Raw genomic sequence first — 24,126 nt, 5'->3', positions numbered from 1 at the left:
CGAATTTCAAGGAGGAGAGGAATCTTTCAAATTTTTAGTTTGATCAAAAGACACACTGTTAATAAAAATGCATAAATTGTCTTTGAGTTTATCGTTTAATGATTTCCTCTTATCTCTGTATTCAGAGACTGAGTAATGAGACTATCTAAATATTTGAAAAATAAATTTCATATTAACCAACTTATCTTTGAAGACGAGTCATAGTTTCTCAAGATAGCATAAATGTTTTTTGAAAATAATTTTACCAAAAGACCCTACTGACTTTTTCAGTCTAATTTTTGGTACCTGTGAAATTCTAAATGATGTCTTTTCCTTCAATACCAGTACAGCCTAAAACATTCTTCTGTGTCTAACTTTTCAGGAGAAAAATAAATTTCATTCAGCCACATCTGTGTTCTTATCATTTATGTGCTAGATATGCTATATAGAACATATTTCAGGAAATGATATTATCTCTATTCATTTTGGATATGTATAGTGCTTTTTTAAATATGGAAAGTGTAATACTTTTAATGTATGTTTTCAAGGTTTCTTATACTTGATTATCGATGTGAGGTGGAGACAGTGGGCAGAACAAGAGTCAGAACAAAAGGAAGAAAAGGGACCTGTGATCCAGTGACCAGAGAGACTAGAATTCTGTAAAGAGATTTAGAGGTTGAATACAGGATGTGAAGGGGTAAGGGAACTTGGGATGGTCTCTAAGTGAGTAATCTTAAGTGTTCATTATTGAAGATACACTCTAAAATAGCATTTGAAGTGAAGGACTGTTTTCTGACAATAGCTAATATAAACGTATCATTATTGCAATATGAAGCAAATTTTTGCAAAGCAACATAAAGAGGAAGTAAGCTTTCTTCTCATTACTGCTTTAAATAATGTTTTATCAAATACTTAGATTTTCTGTTGTCTGTTTGTTAGTGTCCTGCAGGAGATTGGTGGAGTGGGACATCTAGTCCTTGAGGAAACATAAGACCTACAGGTTGACAATTTAGTCATCTCTGTGGCTTGGAGATTGAAATGTGCTTCAACTGTCACATCTTATTCCTGGATCACTTTCATCAATGTCCTTTCTAAGCTGTACTAAACATTAAATAGCATGAGGACACACTGCTGCCAGCACTTGGAACACAGTCTAGTTTTTAGTTCAGTAGCCAGCCCAGTTCTGGAATTTTATATACTGAGGATGACTCATGTCATCCAAACAGATTCCCAAAAGGAAGCTGAAATGAGACAGCATTTAGTAAGATGAATAGAACCTACTGGAACACAAATTCAAATGATATAGCCAGCCATAGACTGCTAGTGAGAGTCACTAACCAGCCAACTGGGAAATTAACACTTAGAGACAGAGGATCTTTTTATGAGCAAAGGCATCAACTAGCAATGTGATGTAAGATCCAAAGCTGTAAACAACTCTGAAGACTGTAGAAACCCAAACCTTTAATTATAGAAGGTGATTTTTAAAAAATCAGGCAAAATTGGGGAAAGAATGTAAGAGGGTTTGTTAATTTGAATACCATATCTTTTGATATTTGCACTAAGGATAGCATATTATTGTGATTTTTTTTTCTGATTGTGAAATAATACATGATTACTCTAAATATTTTGGAAACTATACAGACATAATCACCTAAAATCTGTTTGGTACATGTCCTCCTAATCTAAACATAGATTTTTAAAAACATAATTCAGCTTCATATGGCACAATGTGTATTAAAACTAACAGCAAGATGTTTTAATACCTAGACCCAAAGAGTTTTAAGCGTTAAGAATCACCTAATCTAATCTCCTAAAATTGGAGATTTTTGAACCAGACTGGCACATGATGGAAAAAGGCAGTTATACACATAGATATTAACAAATGAGGGCCAAATCTAATAGAAGAGTTTAGTGATGGTCAGGTGAAACTGCTAATTCTAATCCTAATCCTAAACCTAATTGTAAGCATGCTATGGAAGTCTTTTATAGTACAGCACTCTGCAGCTACTTTTAATCCAAGTGATACAACTGATTTGGCACGGCTGCTCGAACAGATCTCCAAACAAATGTTGTTCCTGGCACAGGCTTCTTCTAAGCAGTTCTTTCACACTGCTGATGTTGGATTTTTATCTTTCATTCCCCTATGCATTAAAACCTATCAAGCCTATAATTTATTGCTTTTAAAGATTAGCTCATCTTAAAGTATAATGTGTGAGGAGGAGACTAAAGATAAAGGTAGCAGAGTGAAGAAAGTTTTACTCTTCCCTTTCTCCTTAGAAACTCACTAAAAATAAGAAGACAGGCAACTAGAAAAGTCTATCATTAGTGAAACGAGGCACAAGGTTAAACCCAAAAATACAAACGATGAAGCATAATTTGCTAAATACTGCAAAATCTAGACAACGTGCAGAAGGATGCTGAACCCCTCCTGAGAATCCAAAGCAATATACTGATTTCTCTAAAAGTAAGTGTTATATTACTTTAAAGGTCTAACCAGTGAGCCTTTATTGGAACTGTGATGTGCATTGTTCATAGACTCAAAAAATTATAGACATGATTTGTTACAGAAAATAACAGTAACAGTTTTTTAAAACCTCACCAGCACAAGTATTAAGAAGAGGTAACAAGGCAATAGGAGGAGGTGAAATGTCAGTGGGCAAACCTGAGGAAAGAAGTGTAAGAGAAAAGGGAAAAGCATTAGAATAATGAAAACCACATTAGAAATTTTTTAAAGAGAGAGTAAACCAGAGACATGGCTGAGAGTCTTGAAGAAATTGCATAACATTAAATAAGAAAATATAAGATATAATATGGAGAAGACGGTAAGAGAAACAAAGGAGATCTAACATATATACCGGGGCAGCAAACTTCTTCTGTAAAGGGCCAGATAGTAAATATTTTAGGCCTTGTAGTCAGTACAGTTTGTAGTGCAGTCATTCAGCTCTGCCTCTTACAGTGCAGAAGCAGCCATAGATGCTGTGTGTGGCTGTATTCCAGTAAACGTGTATACAAAAACAGGTCTGTCCAATAATGCAGAAGATCCCTGCTTTGCCCTTATTTCTCACTAAGCAGTCTGGGTTTTTCCTGCCCTATTTGCTGAACTCTGTTCTTAATGAAAACAACAAATGGAACTGAAAATATATTTGGAGCTATAACAAGAAAAAAATTTTTCCTGAAACAATTACAAATTAAAATCAAAATGACTACCCTGTGACCTGGGAATAACTAATATAGATAAATTAATATTAAGGTATGTCTTGGCCAAATTACTGAACTTGAAGAATAAAGAAAGAATTATGTGGACATCTAGGTAGTGGGGTATGGGACAGAACTCGGACTTACTTTAGCTTTTTCCTCAACTTTAGCTTTTTCCTCAATGAGAAACAATGGAGGAATGTCTACCATGCCCTGAGGTTTACCTAGGATTTTTTAACCAGCCAAGTACTTTAAGCGTGAATACAACACATAAATGTACTCTAGCATGGAAAAGCTCAACAAACATAAGACTCATAAAACCTTCTAAAAACAAATTACATCATGATAAAATATACCTAATCTGAAGATAAATCAAAATAAAGAATTCAGAAATAAATTGATTAAAATGGTGTAATAATGAGAAATTAAATTCATTTCATTACAGAACCTACATACCTCAGTGGAAATTATACTTTTAGAATAGATTGTAAATTTGTAAACCATGATATTATAAAAATAACATAACTAACAAATCAGGTGGAGAAGAGGGATAGAAGGAAGTTATAAATGTATTCCTTTCTTCATCTTTCATAGCAAGGAATCAATAATTACTCCTTAAAGTTGAACATAGCAAAATTTTTTTTTCATAGTTTTTTTCTTAACTCTAGAGGGGTCTTTTAGGAAGCAGTATGTTGTACGATGTAGCACTCACTAGCAGTTCTTCCATTTTACATCAGCTTCTCTTCAGATCATTCATGAAAACTTTTAAATACTCTAAGAATAACATGTAAGAATGTGCTGGAAGGGGTAAAAAAATAAGAATTTATTTGGTTGTACAGAAGAATTTTTAGTAGTCGTTTAAGTACAAGGAAATTTCCTCTGGCCTCCTACACTTTAGTAACTGAAAAGTATTTTCTTCCAGTCAGTTGACGTGCGCTTTTTAAGTAGCTAATACAATATGTAATCATCTTAAACTAAGGCATAACCTGGTTATTGAGTTATTGAGCTTCATTATAAAAAATCTTCTGGGAAACTAGGCAAACAAGCAAGCCCATTTAAACAGGATGAGTTGGTAGCATAATGTTGTAATTTTAATAGTTACATTTATCAGTTTGATTAATGAAAAGTGTTATGCAGCAAACTTATTGCCAGTTTTTTTTAAAATTTCTTTTCATTGATGAGAATTTATAATTACCTATTGGAGTTGGTTTCCTTCCTATTCCTCCCGTGGCATACACTCTAAAATCAGTTTAACCCAGGATCCAGAGAATGGTCTTTGGTTGATTGTCTCCCTACAACCTCTTTTACCTCCAGGCAAAGCAAACACCTTGTATATATACATCCCAAATAAAGTCATACAGTAACTAAGCTTGTTCTTGGGAGTAGACTCTCCTCAGGTACGTTTGTTTCTTACCCTTCTACCCGGCACCTTTTACACAATACAGTAATAGGGCACTTTAGGTCCCACCAGGTTCCATCTCATCACATATCCTGCAGAGTGCCAATATTATTTGGTTTTATTGACCTAACCACCTTCTTAATAGCAGCCTGAGGTGTGCTGGCTTGCTAATACTTTATAAGGAAACCCAATATTATTTTGGGTAAGTATATTAATCTGTTTGTTAGGTGTTGCTTGCAGTGGCCACTGGCCTTGGGTATTAGAATTATTGTCTTTAACACGACAGTTATTAAATGGTTATTATAAATGAGCAGTAAAAGAAATATGTGACACTGTTTCTGTTTTCAAAGGGTTTGCAGTCTATTTGGGAAAAGTATTATAAATGTCAGTAAAAGCTGTAAGTATCTTATTTTGTATTAGTAAAGTGATAGAGGGAGAGTAGTAGAGACTTTAATGGACTTGAGTGACCCAGAGGGCTCTGAAATTTTATCCCAAAGACAATTAACGTTTGGGTGCCTTGCATGTACTAAGTACTTTAAAAATTCAATCAAGTACTAACTCTAACCTCTAAAGGTGGGTAATATTTTGACTTGCTTAATTCTTTTAGAATTTTATAAAATGGAAAATAACTGTTTGAAAATAGGCAAAATCAGCAGTGTTCAACTTCCCTCTTGGAAAGGAATTAAATGATACGGCAATAATAGAGTAGAAAATTTAAAAGACTTAAACAGCTTATAATTGATCAACCATTCTGGCTATATTATAGGATTGAAAAAAATGTGATTTTGGATGTAAAGCTCCACTTGGTAATCTAGGTCATTGTCTTCTTTTGTGACTTTCAGTTTTTCATGTGCTCCAAATATAGAATGATTATGAGGAGGAGATAGACTAAGTGTGAGCAAACCATGATTGTTCTGTTGTGGTAATAATGATATTCACAATGTTTTGCTAACTTACTCTATAAAAATAAGAAAGAAAGTACTGTTCTGAGAAGCCACTTAAGTTCTCCTTTGGCCTTACTTCTATGAGTATTTCTATTTTAGAACCTTGAAATCCTTTAACACACTCTGATTGTAGAATTGACCAGCTTCTATTTATTGCTCTTGTTAGTGAAGATCAATTATTGAATTATTTAGTAGTGTTTAATCAAAAGAGGGAAAGTGTGATATTTTGGCCATCCTCAAAGAGCTTCTGTTGTCAAGGCATGTAAAGACAGCATTGACTCGGAGCATTGTTTTAATGAGGCTATTCAATGACATTAAACATATTGGCACTGAGTGTTCTTACACACTGGAAATAAAAGTAACTTTTAACTCTTAATGCTCTTACTCCTCCTTTTATAAGAACATTAATTCAATATTTAAACAGATGCCAGTTTTGACTCTGTCGTATCTCGAAAATACTTTTTTCCTGCTGGGCAGGATAGGAAAAGATTTGAAATGTTTTACTGAGTGCCATTTGAAAATTTGATGAAAGAACCTCATGAAGAATGTTATCTGGATCCTAAGAAAATAAATAATAAATATACAATATTGTATACAATACAATAAATTTAATGCTACCTTTGCTCCCATCCCCAGTTGCAAAGCTCTTTCTCCCCAGAGAATACTACTGTAAAAATGATATCTTTCTCATACATTTTAATTATTATTGTATATACTATACATAAATACATGTGAAAAGGAAAACAATAACGTGTGTATATATTTGTTTCTTTTATACTTACATATGGAGTACTACAGTTTACTTATCCTTCTATAATTTACTTTTTAAATCTTGAGATTTATCAACTTATAGACCTATTAATAGCTTTTAATTCTAAATTAACTTTGTTAGAATTATTATACTTAATTGACAAAAATATTTATTCTGTTCTAAGTTATAATCTTTTGAAATCAAGCTGACTCTGCCCCCCAAAAAAAGAACTTGGTTTGTATTATTTTGCCCTCTCAAAGATTGAGTTTACTCAGTTGTATTTTAAGACGATAAAGATACTGTCTTTTGTCAAATAATGATGTAAGAAACAATTTTGTGAAATTTCTTATTTAATGTAATATCCAGAATGTTGAGGGAACCCTGTATTCACTTTTATTTAGAGCCTCCTGTATAAAGCACTGCATCAGAAATTTCTTTTAGAACTTTGTGCTAAAAAAATATTTTGCCTTTCTTGATAAATTGTTATGCTTCCTCCCTTCTGTTAATGGGAATTATTGCTGATCGTGTTGTCGTTTTGTCTTGGGGGCTGGGAGACCATAATAGTTCCTCTATTGTTCCTCTAACAAATTACAACAAACTTTGTGGCTTAAAACAACATAAATTTATTGTCTTCTAGTTAAGTAGGTTAGAAGACCAATACAAGTCTCACTGGTGTTCGCAAGTCTGTGTTCCTTTCTGGAGGCTCTAGGGAGAATCTGTTTCCTTGCCTTTTCCATATTCCAGAGGCTACCCCGTTGCCTTCACCCCTTCCTCAAATGACAATGGGGAGAGTCTTTCTTGGTCTTTGTCACACTGGCATCTCTCTGGTTCTCTTTAGCCATGTCTTCCTCTAACTGTTTGAAGTCCCCGTGATAACATTGGTCCTATCCAGATAATCCAGGATAACCTCCCTATTTTAAACTTAGTTTATTGGCAACCTTAATTCCACCTGCAACCTTAATTTCCTTTGCCAAGCAACATGCCTACAAATTCTGAGACTGAGAGATGGACATCTTGGGGAGAGACATTTTTCTGGCTACCACAGAGGTTTAGAGCTAAATATGGAACTTAATTTAACCACTGTGAAGGTTTTGATGGCCCACATCAAAACTTCTTTTTATCCCCATCTTTATTTGCTAATATTTCTATTTTTCTTGGTCCTGGTTTTTTAAATTTCAGTTTCAGAATTAAAAAAATTACCACCATTTTAATGGTGTGTTTGTGGTGGTGTTGCCTCGAATTCTTTGTAGAAAAGACCAAGGATAAATAAAATAATTTGAAAATTTAGACCTTTAGACCATGCTTAGAAAATGAAGAGGATGGTAGTGATAGTGGTAATAGAGAGATATATGTGTACACACACACACACACACACACACAAAAGGATCAGCCAGCTTTTAATTATATATAAAAATCAGCTTAACTATTAGATTTGGTCTTGCCCTTTGTACTGCACTAAGACCTTTATTTACTGTTATTCTTTTGTATTAATTTTAAGTAATGTGTTTATTATCCAAAGTTAAACTCTGAGACAGCTTTATTAAGAATATTTTTAAAAATCAAGCAAATTAAAATAAATCCCCATCACCAAAGACATTTAAAGGAGGAAAGTTTACCTAAATCTGTGTATCTATATGAGGCCAGAGCATTAAAGACACATAAGACTTATGAAGGTTTTTAAACTCCAGTTAACTGATGGTGGATTTGTTGTTCTTCTGATATTCCTGTTGGGTGAAATCTTGAAGGACTGTGAAGGAACATTGTCAGCTAGTACATGGTTCTGTTATGTTCGTATTCCAGATTGAGACTTACAATTACACAGGACAGTTATGTTAGAAATGCAGGCAGCATGTTTATTTTGTTTTTAACTAGGTACAATAACAGCTAATAAAGGAAAAAGGAATTAAAAAACAAAATCAACTACTTCGCTATTACTTTCTCGTTTTATATATCAGTTCTCGTGGTATACCTATTACACTTACACAACACGTGGGAGGGTGGAGAGTAATTTTTATAGCAGCTGTTGTGTCCCTCTCATCAACAGAGGAATAAAAAGGGCCTCTGGTTATTTATATTTGTGAGTGGTGGCTACATTCTTTTTTATTATTAGCTGAAGCTGGAGTGAAAATGAACATCACAGAAGGCTTGCTTTTGATTGGAAATCATTTACTTCATTAATATAAGGAAGATGTGACAAGACTTCGCAGTACCACTTCTTTCCTTACCCCTTTATATTTTATCCTTAGCTAAGAAAAAATTAAAGCAAGTCTGTAACCAACGGATGAAATATAGAAACAAATGGGAGTATAAGTAACTGAAATCTTACATATAATGATTTTTCCTTTTCTGTCCTAGCTTTTCTCTTGCATTTTAAAGGTTTCAGAAAAATAAATAAATTCACTATATTTTACTTTAAAAAGGAGAGAAGACTATAACAGGATATTTAGAGGTCAGTAGATATACTTATGTTAATTCTTTTTCTTTCTCAACTTTTATTTGGAAAAAAATACAAACCTACAGGAAAATTGCAGAAAGATTATGATATACAATCTTACACCCTTTACCTAGAGTCATCAGTTTATTAATATTTTGCCACATTTGTTTTATTTCTGTCTATATCACACACATACATGAACACATGCATACTATTATTTATTATTTTCTGATTTATTTGACATTGTCAGACATAATCCTTCACCTCTAAATGCTTCAGCCATGTTTTTCTGAGAATAATAACATTCTCCTACTCTTGTTCAAAATACAGAATCTGATTTTACTTTTTCCCAATTCTTGTCTATTACCTGAGTTTTATCAGCATTCAAGAACAAAGGAAGCAGTAAGGGGGATTATTAATAGCAGCCACCCACTTTCTACGTTATTCACCACTACGCATCTTTCAGAAACCAAGCGTGAAAAGGAAAAACGGAGGTTGATTTTCAAATCTAAATAAAATTGATGGACGAGACCCCTATAGCATTAAAAGTAAGTGCAGTTTCTTGAGCTATCACATACAGTTGAATCATTCCCCAAATACCTGTTGGTATTTATTTTTATAAATTTATTGACTTTCAGAGTTGGAAGGACCTTACAATGTATGTTGTATAACTCTTTCATTTTACAGATGAAAAGAACTAAAGTTCAAGGTCACACAACTAGAGATGAGACTGGAATTTAGCTTTTCAGAGTCTTAATGCAGTATTCTTTCGGTTACGTCATAATTGCCTCCCCACAAGCCCTTGTTGCTTATGCCGGGGTCTTGATAAATGAGAAAAGTAAAATGTCTGAGACTACTCCATCTAACTAATGTAATCCCCTTGAATCTCATCTGAACGAACTACAGCAGTGCTTCTCAAGTTCTAATGTGCCTGTGAATTTCCTAGTCATATTGTTAAAATGCAAATTGTGATTCAGTAAGTCTGAGGCGGGGCCTGAGAATCTGCATTTCTAACACGTTCACCAATGCTACTGCTGCAGATCCGTGGACTACATTTTGAGTAGCAGTTATCTAGACCCAGCACAGAAATCTCATAGTCCCTGGGCACCAGCAAAGTAGAAAAAAACTACAAAATATTTCAGTTATATAAAGTATAGAGAATAATATAACACCTGTTTACTCATCATCAAGACAAAATGAAATACTTTTAAAAGTTGTTATTTTCCTAACTTTTATGCCACTTCAGAACAGGGAGTTTTATCCCAATACATTAATTTATAGATGGAACTATATATTTACCCAATATTGTTATAGCAGCAAATACTGAGATTCCACAGAATTTAATGGTAATATGGAAGGAAATATTAATTCAGGTGATGAAAATAACTGTAGCCAAATTGAACTGTCAGTCAAAAAGGGCAACCAATGAAGTTCCACTGTTACTCTCAATAAAAAACATCTTTCAAACCAGTTACATTTATTCATTTAGCAAATACTTTTTTTTAACATTTTTTATTGATTTATAATCATTTTACAATGTTGTGTCAAATTCCAGTGTTCAGCACAATTTTTCAGTTATACATGAACATATATATATTCATTGTCACATTTTTTTCTCTGTGAACTACCATAAGATCTTGTGTATATTTCCCTGTGCTATACAGTATAATCTTGTTTATCTATTCTACAATTCTGAAATCCCGTCTATCCCTTCCCACCCTCCGCCCCCTTGGCAACCACAAGTTTGTATTCAATGTCTGAGTCTATTTCTGTTTTGTATTTATGCTTTGTTTTTTTGTTTGTTTGTTTTTGTTTTTTAGATTCCACATATAAGCGATCTCATATGGTATTTTTCTTTCTCTTTCTGGCTTACTTCACTTAGAATGACATTCTCCAGGAGCATCCATGTTGCTGCAAATGGCATTATGTTGTCGGTTTTTATGGCTGAGTAGTATTCCATTGTATAAATATACCACATCTTCTTTATCCAGTCACCTGTTGATGGACATTTAGGCTGTTTCCATGTTTTGGCTATTGTAAATAGTGCTGCTATGAACATTGGGGTGCAGGTGTCATCCTGAAGTAGGATTCCTTCTGGATATATGCCCAGGAGCAGGATTCCTGGGTCATATGATAAGTCTATTCCTAGTCTTTTGAGGAATCTCCACAGTTTTCCATAGTGGCTGCACCAAACTGCATTCCCACCAGCAGTGTAGGAGGGTTCCCCTTTCTCCACAGCCTCTCCAGCATTTGTCATTTGTGGACTTTTGAATGATGGCCATTCTGACTGGTGTGAGATGATACCTCATTGTAGTTTTGATTTGCATTTCTCTGATAATTAGTGATATTGAGCATTTTTTCATGTACCTTTTGATCATTTTTATGTCTTCCTTGGAGAATTGCTTGTTTAGGTCTTCTGCCCATTTTTGGATTGGGTTGTTTGGTTGTTTCTTATTAAGTCGTATGAGCTGCTTATATATTCTGGAGATCGAGCCTTTGTCGGTTTCATTTGCAAAAATTTTCTCCCATTCCATAGGTTGTCTTTTTGTTTTACTTCTGGTTTCCTTTGCTGTGCAGAAGCTTGTACGTTTCATTAGGTCCCATTTGTTTATTCTTGCTTTTATTTCTTCTAGGAGAAAATTTTTGAGATGGTATGTCAGGTAATGTTTTGCCTATATTAGCAAATACTTATTGAGTACTCTCCCATGTAGTTTACATTCTGATTTCGTTCCCTTATTCTAAATTTATATGCTTCTTTGAACTGTCTAAATGATTATTTAAAGGTACAAACGCTAGATTTTATGGGACAGTGAGTTCTTTAAGTATTTCGCGTTTTGTTTCTTTGTTGTTTAAAAGTAGTAACTAGCAGTATACTTAATGGCCATTTTAATACAACATGGAATACATTTGAACCTACAGCAGCTAAAAATAAAATAGAGATATAATATATATGAAGAAATTTGCGCTCTGAATATCTCCCAAAATGCTTATAGAAATAATAGTCACTTCCTTATTACTCAGGGTAGTTTAGCGGTAAAATAGCAAAGCAAAGTTATAAGACTTGTCAAAGATATTGAGGTATAAGGAAGAAGACAACTCAATTAGATATTTATTAAGCTTCTACTTTCTCCTAGTGTAGGGGTTAGGGTACCAATATATGAGGAAATGAAGGCAGTCTTCAGAGTGATCATTACTCTGAAGTGGAAACAGGCATCTAAACAGATAATTAGAATACAGTGTGACAAATGAAAACAGGTATGGCCAAAATCTAGGAGCAGTGCAGGAAAGTTGTAAAGGAAATGGAGTTAGAGAATTTAATACATTTAAAAATGATTCTCATAGCAAGAGACTATGAGAATTAAGAATTTCTGTAAAATAGAGAGATGGATAGATAACATGATAATGTACAATTTAGGCAAAGAATATAAAAAGGTGTTCATTGTATAATTCAACTTTGCTGTATATTTGAAAAGTTTTATACTAAAATAAAGTAATAGTTGTAAAAAAAAAAAGCAGGTAGGATAATAGAGGGGCCACAATTTTCACTTTTCTTATAAATGTAGGTTCTTAATAAACAGCAAGGAAAGAACAAAATAGAAAAGGACTTTGCAGTTTACTGTGAGAAAGGCAGTCTGTCACTTTAAAAAAGCAGAAATGCCTTACACTGATACCATTAACATATCTGTTATGAGAATCAAAGAGAGTAAAAATGCATCCTTTAAGGAAAATGTCGCAACTATCAGGGTATAAACACATTCCAAATGTATGTGTAGAATTGCCTCAGATACTAGGGACCCAGACTGTCTACACAATGAAAATTTAGTAGATATTGGACTCTGGTTCTTATCCAGTATAAACCATAGGTTGTAATTTGGGGATGATGCCAAAATCTAAAATAGAATCCTTTTTTATTGATGAAGTTAATATATACTAACAAAAAGTTCTTCATATTGCTTTGTTTTATAGATGTGAAATTCTCTTGGAAATCAAAGATATATAAATTGAATTATGACTTCCATTATGAAATAACAATGTATTACAATGGGAGAAATGTTGCTGATGTTATAATAAAATGTAGGAACTGTTTTAAATAACATATTCAAGGAGAAAATAATTTTCTGATATTAAACTGTAATGTATAATTTAACTCACAAAAAAGAAATACCAGTTTCACTTAACCTGTATCAGTAATTTTGTTTCCTTGGTGAGTCATTGAAAGGAGAATGAAATATGCCCTGTAGTTAGTCTAACTCTTTAAATGTTTTTATGGTACTATTTGAAGATATTCTCCTTTAAACCTTCAGGTTTCTACCTGTAACATCATCAGGTGTTTATATTGTATAAGCTCTTTATTTAGAGATAGTTGTGGCTTTTGAAATGCATTAAATTTATTAAACTCTTTTCAATAAGAATTTGATTAAAGAGATTGATTTGTTCTGAGTTTATATTTCTGAGTATCTTAAATTTTGGTAGAATGTTAGTCATTCAAATGTTGTCACATTTATATTGTCACTTATCCTTAAGTGAAATCAGCCTTATGAAGTAGTCAGTTTTGTTGTCATTGCAGTTTTTATTTTAAAAGATGGGGAAACAGACTTCAGGGTTGAAATTCAAGATAGTCAAGTTGGAACTAGCCCCAACTCTTCTAACTACAGTGTTTTCTCCTATATCAGATCATGAGGGTTTGAAGCCATGGTGCTTATTTTAGTATATTGGTAGAATTGAAGTAGTGCAGAATTATTGTTGATGTTATGCTTCAATAGGTTTATTATATCGATAAATATGTGGACAAAACTGATGCGAAATTGTAGAAGCTATTATAGGTACGTTTTGCTTTAGAACAAGTGAAATAGTTTTACACTGTAAGTCCTAGTTTGCTCATAAGCACTGGATTCTAGAGATAGGTTTGGCAAAATTGTTGACACGTGGGTACTCTGGTCTTAAAGAAATGAAACTTTTGGAACATGAATTGAGAGGATCCATTCTCATAACCATTCCTTGTTATACTAGGGGAAATTAACAATGGAATATCATTTGACGTCTAAACTCGTGGTATAGTGAGGCTATTTATAACAAGGTTTTAGCCATGGACAAATATATTTATAAATATATATGGTTATTCCATCTGAAGCTGTTTGACATAATTAAATAGTATTTATATATAGCTTGACATAAGTAATAGTTACTTGTTTCCTAATGAAATTAGGTTTCGGATTTTTGTAAAATAAAGGAAACTGGGTCAATAAGGAACTACCCTTTTCCTCTTTCTTTCTTTCTTTTCTCTCTTTCTCTTTTCTGTTTCCCCTCTCTGGTCTAATGTCTAACTGGCTGTGAGTATTTGGGAGTATTGACAGCTTATTTAGATTTGACAGTCTTCCCAAGTTACTTGCAGGAATATATTGCTGAGTTTGCTCTTCTGAACAATGAAAGGTGAGTGTAGGGGAAATTGCATAATTTATGATAGAATTTTAAAGTAAGTTTTGACTTGAATTTAATAATTCACTCTGGGGACATGGAATGTCTTTTTATAATACTAAAGCTTGATTTTTTAATTATCTTGGATCTTATGACTTGGGAAAATAAAGTTATAGTGTTTTATAGTCAGATTCTGACCTGATAATTTTTCTTTTTTCTTCTCCTGAGGTTAAGATTTAAAGGAAATGGTTGTAATACCAGGGCAGATGTTATATTTTACTTTCACTAGAAGCACCCCCCCCCCCCATTTTTCCTAGAAGTTCTCAAGTTACTTACCAAGGATGTGGACTATCTCAAACTAAAAATATAAACTTACATTTTCTTTTCAAGGGACCGTGTCGACACCCATTCACCTTGTTCATTTGGCATTGATTGCCCAGAGATTTACTCTTTCTCTGATGATTTCTGCACATTCTGAATATTTACTTTCTTAACTCTAATCTTGTTCTCTACCTATAAAATATAAATATATGGATAATACATGCCATTTGCCTGAATGCTTTTCTTTTTTTAACTTCTTGACATATTTTTTAAATGTTCAACATCAGTTAAGTATTTATTAAAATCTCTTTTCTTGTGATTTATTAAGAATATACAATTTAAAAAATATATTAAATCTAAGGGAGTCATGGAGTACAGTTTATAGAATACCAGTGTGTCTTTGGTCTCGAGCACTTATGTTCTTTTCCTCTTTTTTTCTTTTGTCTTTGTTTTGCTTTTGTTTGTTGTTATTATTGTTGCCATATTTCAAAGAAAAAAAGCAAAAACAAAATCATTTTTGTTTCTTTTGGCCTTATTATATTATAGGCTATTAGAAGGTTTAAAGAAAGCAAAGGACTTATGTGTGTGTTTGTGAACACTTAAGTAATATTTTGTCATTGCCAGTGTCATTATAGAAGTGACTGGGAAGGACTTTGGGAAAGTGAAATATCTCAAAACTACAGAGGTGGGGTTCTACAGCAAAGCTCAACAAACATTTTCTTAAAGGGCCATATGGTAAATATTTCAGGTTTTGTGGGCCACATGGTCTCTGTTGCAACTACTCACCTCTCCTGCAACTACACAACTACTCAATTCTGTTGTTGTAATATGAAAGTGGATAAATGAGCTGTAGATAATAAATAAATAAATGAGCTTGGTTGTGTTCTAGTAAAACTTCATTTACAAAAACAGGTACCTGCCCTGCCAACTGTGTTCTATAACATTCTAACAAATAATATTCATAAGCAGCCATGTATTTATGCATTTCTCTGCCCCACAAGACATCTTTTATTATTGTTGAGGATAATGTGTAAAAATCATAGAGGATAGAGGATTTCCTGTTTCAAAATGGCTTAGTAGATGTATACCAAAATATTCTCAGGTAAAGCAATGTGATGATTGGAATTTCCTTTAAGATACTCTGGAAAAAACCTGGGTGGATATAGATGAACCATGTTAGACAAAATGTTGGTAAATACAGAAGCAGGTGATGGGTACGTGGAAGAAATTCATCACACTGTGCTCTCCCCTTCTGTCTATATTTTTAAAGTCCATATGAAAAAGCTGCTACTTAAATAAATAATGGCCCAGTAAAGGCAACACTTCCTCCCTTCTCTTGGAATCACTTTAAAATAGGTAAGAGAATAAGAAACAGAAGTACAGGCTCCATTTTCAGCACAACCTGAGATCTCTGCAGTCCCAAAGCACAATATATGAGGAATGGCTGCCAGATCTCAGGAAGGTCAGATGAGGGTGTGAGATGACCCTGAGAGAGGACGCCTGTGATACGGTTGTCAATCTCCAACAAAGCTGAGAGAACTCAGTTCTCCAAAATAAGTAGCTGGCCTCACTTCTCCAAAGCAGCATTCTACCCTAACACTACGTACAAAGTCCTCAAGGAAAGATTAACTTAGGAATCTTGTGCCAATCTGAATAATCGTTCAATACGAAGGCAAAGAAGATTTTTTAACATGCCAAGCTTCAGGGAATTTAGCTCTCATGAGCCCTACCTCTGTAGGATGAAGTTCAGCCACCAAGAAATGAAAAGAAAAATGATAGTTAAAGTATTGGTAGTGAGCATGGAGTCCATTGATCTAGAAAATTAAGACTAAAACAAATGTGAAAATTAGGCTTTGCAGAGCAGAGTATGAATGTTTAAAACCTTGACAATGTAGTAATGATATAACTAACAAAAGTTGGAAGAGTGTGGGACAAAAATGATGTAAAGTGGTAGAAACCTCATGTTTTATAACAAGCTGTCAAAATATGTCATTTAAAACCAATGAATTCAGATAAAGAAGTATGTGGGGTTGAGGGGAGATATATAAATAGGTAGATGATAGATAGACAGACACTAAGAAAAATTATATAGTAAATAAATAAATACAGTAAACGAAAATGGATAGTAGAAGGGAGGAGAAATGACATAAATTCATCATTGCTCATAATAGAGATAGAAAATATATACAAATATATGTAAAAATATATATATATACACATATAAATACATATAGAGAGAGAACACCAGTTGACAGAATTGCCACTTTAAATTGGGTTGGCCAGAGCAGGCCTCACTCTGAAATGTAAGCAAAGATGTGAAGAAAGTGAGGGAGCCTGGTAGTTATCTGGAGAAACAGTATTCAAAGCAGAGGTGATAGCTGTCGCAAAGGTCCTGGAACAAGAGTATAGATCGTGCATACAAGAAGCAGCAAAGAGACTAGGGGCTAAAGCAGAATGACTGAGAAGCAGAGTGGTAGGAGGTGAAGTCAGAGAGGTAATAGGGTATCAGATAATATTGGGCCTTAAAGGCAGTTAAAAGAGCTTAGACTTTTTCTGAAATAACTACTAAAACAAAAAAATAAACTTCTGTATTATTATTAGAAGTACATGCATAACTAAAACAAAGCAAGCACAAGCCACTTAGTAAGCTATTTTTTAAGAAGAAAGAGCAGCGATAAAAGCAAAAAGCATAAAAATTTTGTAACAAAATTTGATAAATGAAAGGAGATCAAATATATGTTATATTAATAAGTATAAATAGCCTAAACTTTCCTATTAAAAGAATCCCAGATTAAATCCCAGAGAAAACTAGAGTCATTCTTCTTAAACAAAAAAACCAGGAAGAATAACAAAGTAAAGGATGGTCAAAAACAAAACAGGCACTTGCAAACTAAAAGAAAAAAATTGCAGGGGTCATGATCTTAATATTGGACAAAACTTAGTACAAAAAGCATTACATTAGGGAAGAGGACATAGAAGATCTGAATAAAGAAGACCTTAAAATGCTTCTCAGGAACACAGACTTAAATGGAAAGGCATAAAAGGTTCTTTGGTAAAAAGATTAAAAAATCACATAGATGTGATTTTCCTTATATTAATCCATGGAGTTGATAAGACACCAACTTCAAACAAAGCAAACAAAAAACTAGCTAACATTCATTGAGCACTTACTATATGCCAGCCACTGTTATAAATGCTTTATATGTATTAATCATTTAGAACTCACAGCAACTTTATGTGGTAGGTGCTAGTATTACGCTTTGTCCATTCTTTGGTGAAGAAACTGAGACCCAAAGAGACTAATGAACTTGAAAAAGTTGCAGTTAGAGTAAAGTACTGAATCAGAATCTGCACTCAGGGGTGATTATATATTCTTGCTTTTAATCACTGTGTTATGTTGCTTTTAAAAGTAATAGGAGTGTGTGTGGGGGAGGGTATGTGTGTGTGTGTGTGTGTGTAACTAGATACACTGATTCTAAAGTTCACATTGAGAAACAAATAAGCAAGAATAGCCGGGAAATTCTTAAAGGACAGTAATAAGGGGGTAATAGCCCACCTTGCCAGATATAAAAATATAAAGCTAGAATGTTAAAACAATGTAATTACTAGGTCATGAGCAGATAGATCATTGGACAGAATAGAAATTCAGAAAAAGATCCAAATTCATAGAGGTATTTGGAAAATTATAAAGGAAGCATTTCAAATAAGAAGGAAATGAATTATTCAGTGTATGGGATAGCTGTGTTATAGGTAGAGGTAAGTTGGATTTCTACTTCTTAACTTTGACTAAAATTACTCCTAAATCTCATGTTCTGCATGCTCTCTCAAGTTTGTAGGAGGTGGAAATTAACAATACTCACAGGAATGATGTAAAAGTCTGTTACACACCTTAGTCGTGTTAAGGTATGCATTGTCATAGAGTCCTAAATGATTTTTCTTTGGGCTGATGGAGTACCTGGCTCTTAGGCTAATTTTTCCTTCCTCCCCTCCCTCCCTCCCTCCCTCCCTCCCTCCCTCTCTCCCTTCCTCCCTTCCTTCCTTCGTCCCCTCCCTCCCCTCCCTTCCTTCCTTTCTTCCTTCCTTCCTTATTCTCTTTCCTTCTTGTCAGTTAATACCTTCTTTTCTTCCTCCTTTAACACTCTTTGTGGCTAGGAAAGTAAAATGTACAAAGGGATAATAAATTAAACATTTGGCAAGTCAGAAAATATCCAGCATTCTTTCTGAAACGTAGTTTAATTGTGAGAACCTAAATTCCAAACCTAAATCCACAATGACACTACTCTTTGAGGAGGTAGTAAAGGCAGAGGTTAGTGTGAGTTCCTTCTAACATGCAGAAAATAGTAGTGATTGATCACTTAAGGAGTGAAGTTGCCTGACCAAGTTTAAAAAAAAAGACTAGATGTCTACCCAGTAACAGTAAACTTGTGATATAACTACTTAATAACTGTGTCATACCTAGTAAAGGACATGAAGGAAGTGCAGGTCTAAAAGCTAGCAAGAGGACCAAGAAGCAAGAAAGCTTAGTTTAGACTTGATAGCACTTAAAACCAGTATTTTGTACATAAAGAACTAGATGAAACAGCAGTTCGTGTGATATGTGTGTATGTAAATGTATTTGTATGAAATTTTGAAAACAAACCAAAATGTTCATCACTGTCATCTTAGGATGATAGGAGTTTGAGAGACTTCTTTTATCTGTATTTTTAAACTCTTCTCCAAAAATAAATATTATTTAAATAATTACAAAGCTGTTATTTGTTATATACATGCACATATGCATATAACATTTGTTGTTGTGTCCTGACAATGGATGTGTCTTTTTGTATTTTCTAGGTGCACCAGAGACTCTCTTCTTGGCAGAATTTGGGAGTTGTTTATTGCAGTACTGTTGTGCCCTCTGATGGTGAGTTTTGGCAAATCCATTTTTTATGTCTAATGCTTTTCTTTTCTTCTTTAACTCTTTGTAAGGCGGGCTTGGAGTCAGAAAGAGAAGGGCAAGGAGGGGTATTAAAGAAGAAAGTTTGAATGAGGATCTAGTGAATTCAGAGGACAAATCAGGGAAGAAAAGTTATAGACCCAACAGGTTTTCAGAGGTCACAGAATAATATTATCTACTCTTTTCATTTATGTTCTAAAATTGGCGAACCTGTCAATGCAAAGAGCACAGAAGCACCATCTTTGGCAGTTCCAGCCATTGAATTGTCATATTATGGATAATGATCAAACACTCCATCTCCTTCATGGCATCAGAGCCTAGAGAAGAAGCAATTCAAAGTCTGAAACCTGCTGCCTTTTCTTTTTCTGCTGCCTTTTTTCTTCCCTTAGACTCAGGGCTGTAATACTCTTCTTTGATGTGAGACAAAATGAACAGATGCTTAGGGACCATATACAGTTCTATGTAAAATTCTATGATGCTGCAAATTGGCAACAGGATCTAAGCTTTAGTTGTGTTTACAGTAGTGGAGGAGATATGTTTACAACTCTTCTTGTCAGTTCTTTTACCCAGCATTGTACATTTACAGTTTAGATTGTTTGCTTAGGGTTGACTGTTAAACATATTTTCTCTGTGTAAAGTTTAGTTTGATAGAGCTCTAACTTCAACCTTATAAACATTAATTCATAGGCATAGCAACCATTGAAAGAGCATCCTGAAAATTCACAGACACCTGAAATTGAAGAAGCTTCAGATGAGCCATTTGAAAGTCATAGGATCCCCTATTTTTAATCAGTATATGTATTTGCAGCATTATCAGAACCTCTCCCAAAGCTATTTAGTTATCTGAATATGCAGACAATATGCTCATATTTGCTAAATCCTCTAAACTTGGAGGAAATATCCATTTGTGATTACTCATTTGCCGTATGGTAAGGTTGAAAGGAAAAATAGTCCAGAATCAAAACAGTGAAAATAGCACCTGGCTTTCTTTTTCCTCTCTTAGAGACATAAAGAATTGATAAAGTGAAATCAGTATATAAATTTAAAAAAGCATTCCGCACTTGATTGTAGCTGAGGATAGTAGGTATGTCGTCTGCAGTCAGAATTCAATATGTATACAGATGCCGGTACTTCCCACGTGACTGAGAGCCAGAGGACCATACCACCTTCCCATGGCACCTACTCTGCCTCCATAGGCCCCTCCAAAGCAGTAGGTGGGTATCACTCTTGCTCATAGCGCTGTCTTGGCCCATTAAACATCCAAAAGGGGCTGTTCACTTCTGTGATAGCAACACTCCCAGGTCCAATTACCATCCTCCATTACCACTGCAGGGTGACATCATTGGATAGTTTCAATAAAGAGAGAATTTCTCTCAATATAAAAAATATTGCTCATAGTGCTGAATCCTCTCAGCTTTTGCTGAACTAGCAGCATTTCATTTAAAAAATTACTGCTTTTCTAATATTGTCTGAAATTTTCATATATTCAGTGTCAGTATATATGTATTAAAATATTCAGTGGCAACTAAATCACACTGCAGCAGCACACTGGTGCCCTCAGTGGTTGTTATGATATTCAGTGGCATCTAATTTGAACTAATAAATTCATATTGAAATCTATATAATTAATTTTACCACATAATACAGTTACTATTATCTTACATACTAATCTGTATGGAAGTATTTCAGTAATGTAACGGGGGTACAGTTGTCCTGAGGTATCTGGCTGAATGATCATAAATGCTAGCATGTAGCCCCTATGTTGCAAGAGGGGTTGAAGGCAATATTTTTACAAAGGTAAAAGGATACATACTTAAAAAAAAAAAAGTGGCTCCCAAAATTCCTACCATTACTGTTGCCTTTCTTAAGTAAACTAACTCATATTAGCTATCAAGAAATAGAAGCAGAAATCTGTTTCATTTGATGCAACTCAGTGTCCTTATTACCTGCAAAATATATACCTTTCTTATTTTGTACTTCTAAATTAATTTTACCTTAGGCTGGTATAGCATGTAAGAAAATTCTGCTTAATACACAGCCACTTAAGTAGAGTTTAGCCACCAGTAGTAAACATCTCTATCATCATTCATTGTTCCTTGTCATGACTGCTGGATCATATTCTATATCAAATGAGGACTTGACCCTCTTTTTTCTTAAGTGCAAAATCTAAAATACCACATTATGTAATTGTGATATTTATATCCCTAGTATATAATAGATATACCTAATACATACTGCCTCCAGTAATTGCTTGTTAATTGTATTATTTGACAAATCTTCTAGTTATGACTATGATAGCTGATATAAAATATACAGATTATCTGAAATGTTTAACGTCCCTACCAAAGCAAACTAAAAGGTTCTTAATTTTTCTTGTGTTGTAAATAATTTTAAGGATCTGGTGAAAGCTCTAGATTCATTCTCTAGAAGAAAATTTATATATACATATAGGAAATTTTACCTATACTTTCTTAGTGATGTAGACTCTCAAACCAACTCATGGAATCCCTAGTCTCATGGACCTTAATCAAGAACTGCTTTGGCTACACTGTACACAGGTGCACTTGAACATCCCGGTACTCATGCCTATGTTCCCTTTCATGAGAGGCATTGTACTTAGAGGTTAAGGGACAAGCTTTGAAGTCAAGATTTGCATCCCAGTTCCACCACTTAACCACCTTTTAGCCTTAGGCAAAGTAATCAACTTCTTAAAACCTCCTTCCTTATCTGTAAAATGAAGATAGTAATAATTATCACCTCCAAGAGAAAAAAATTGTACTTATCCAACAGAAATAGTACTTATTCCTCAGAAACTTATTTTATAAAGAGTGTTTGTGGTAGTGTTAATGGCCCCTAATCTAAAATAATGTGGTTTGGGGCTTCTCATTTTAATTTCTCTGTGCTCCAGATCTTCAACTGTAAAGTGACTAATGAAATTTTTATAATTGTATGTTTTATACCTGTTTAAAGGCCTTCAAAGCCTTCGGGGGTTCCCCTTCATATTAATAAAGTTAAGGGTGAGAATAATTCTTCTATAGACAGGGTGACTGTATACTTTATCATCCAACCCATGAAACTTTGCAGAATGAGAAGGGGATGGCCAGAGTTGTCCTGGCAACTTTAAATAGCATAAGGATACATGTCCACCATAGGTGAGCTACAGTAAGAGCAAGGAAGATAGTCTCTTTTGACTGCTTTCATTTCTCTATCCAGAAATGTAATGCTACTCAGATTAGCCCTGTATTAAGAATTGTAGAAAGTTGTGTTTATTTTGTAGTTAACAAAAGATGTAAGATTCCCCTTCAAACATTGTTTGAGGTCAGATAATTTTAGTAAGGAACAGTTATTGAAAATTCTTGTTTAATAATAAATAATCATATGTTTAACTAACCCAAATATAGATACTATATATAAATTCTTAACCTAAGTAAGGTCTATGGATGGTTTGGTGAACTGGATATATGCCCCAATTTTTTCCTTTGGTTTTTGTCCTGTTACTTTTTTAAAAACTTTATTGATATATATTTTTTATATACCATAAAATTCATTTATCATCGTGCAAGCATCATAACAATCCAGCTTATCCAGCTTTTGACAACTTCCTTCACCCTAAAAATTCTCTTGTTCCTGTTTTGCAGTCAATTGCTGCTACCACCCTAAGCCCCAGGCAAACACTGATCTACTTTCTGTCTCTATAGTTAAACCTTTTCTAAAAATGTCATATAAATGGATTCATACACTATGTAGTCTTTTGCATCTAGCTTCTTTTACATATCCTGATGCCTTGAGGTTTATACATATTGTAGTATATATTGTAGTTTTTCATTTTTATTGCTGAGTGGTATTCTAGTATGTGGAAATAAACAAAATACACGTTTTGTTTATTCATTCCCCAAACGAAAGACATTTGGATTGTTTTCCATCTTGGACTATTAAGAGTAATGCCATTGTCAACATTTGCTTGTAAGTCTTTGTATGGACATATGTTTTCATTTCTCTTGGGAAGATACTTAGGAGTGAAATGACTGGGTCATATGTTAAATGTGTGCATAACTTTTTAAGCAACTGCAGAACTATTTTCCAAAGTGATTGTACCACTTTGCATTCCTACCATAAATTTGTAAGTGTTCCAGTTTCCCCACATCCTCCCCAATACTTGGTGTGGTCCAATCTTCTTGATTATAAACATTCTCGTGGATTTGTAGTATTATTTCATTGAGGTTTTAATTTGCATTTCACTGATGACTGAGATGTTGAGCATCTTTTAATGTGCTTGTTAACCATTCAGATATTTTCTTTAATGAAGTACCCAAACTTTTCGCCCATTTAAAAAAAGTGATTGTCTTCTTAATATTGACATGTAAAGGTTCTTTTATGTAGAGTTTTTCCTATTACTTTTAAAATAGTTTTGGGGAAAGGGAAGATTTTTTTTTAAATCATGTTTTGTTATTAATGGCCATTCTTACACACAGTTGAAAATTCTGTAATTATTGTCATCATCATATTGAGGGCACAAACATCCCACCACTATGTTTAATTCCAACTTTTCAAAACTTGACAGCAAAAAAAAAAAAAAAAAAAGAAAAAGAACGTAATGAAACTACTTAATCACCAAAAATGATAGAACAAAAAGCCTGTATTTTAATGTGGGCAGAGTTCTCACCAACCTAAATGTGAAGTTAGGGAAAACAGAAACACTCTTTTATTTTCCCATTTTAAAAATATGTCCTACAGTTTGAATTATTTTTGGAA

General features: G+C 33.8%; 1 protein-coding gene across 4 annotated transcripts in view; it reads left to right on the top strand.

Annotated features, from left to right (window-relative positions):
• The window catches only part of MCU (mitochondrial calcium uniporter), a 199,191-nt gene that overhangs the window by 145,806 nt on the left and 29,259 nt on the right, over positions 1-24,126 (top strand). For all 4 annotated transcript variants that reach the window (XM_064488075.1, XM_031462181.2, XM_031462183.2 and 1 more), the window contains one exon: positions 19,272-19,341. In XM_064488075.1, coding sequence (XP_064344145.1) covers positions 19,272-19,341 — 70 coding nt within the window. The remainder of the gene's footprint in view (positions 1-19,271; positions 19,342-24,126) is intronic.

This window comes from Camelus dromedarius, chromosome 8 (genome assembly GCF_036321535.1).
Source record: "Camelus dromedarius isolate mCamDro1 chromosome 8, mCamDro1.pat, whole genome shotgun sequence".
Taxonomy (NCBI): Eukaryota; Metazoa; Chordata; class Mammalia; order Artiodactyla; family Camelidae; genus Camelus; species Camelus dromedarius.
Note: the sequence above shows the minus strand (reverse complement) of the source record. Positions and strands in the feature narration are given on the sequence as shown.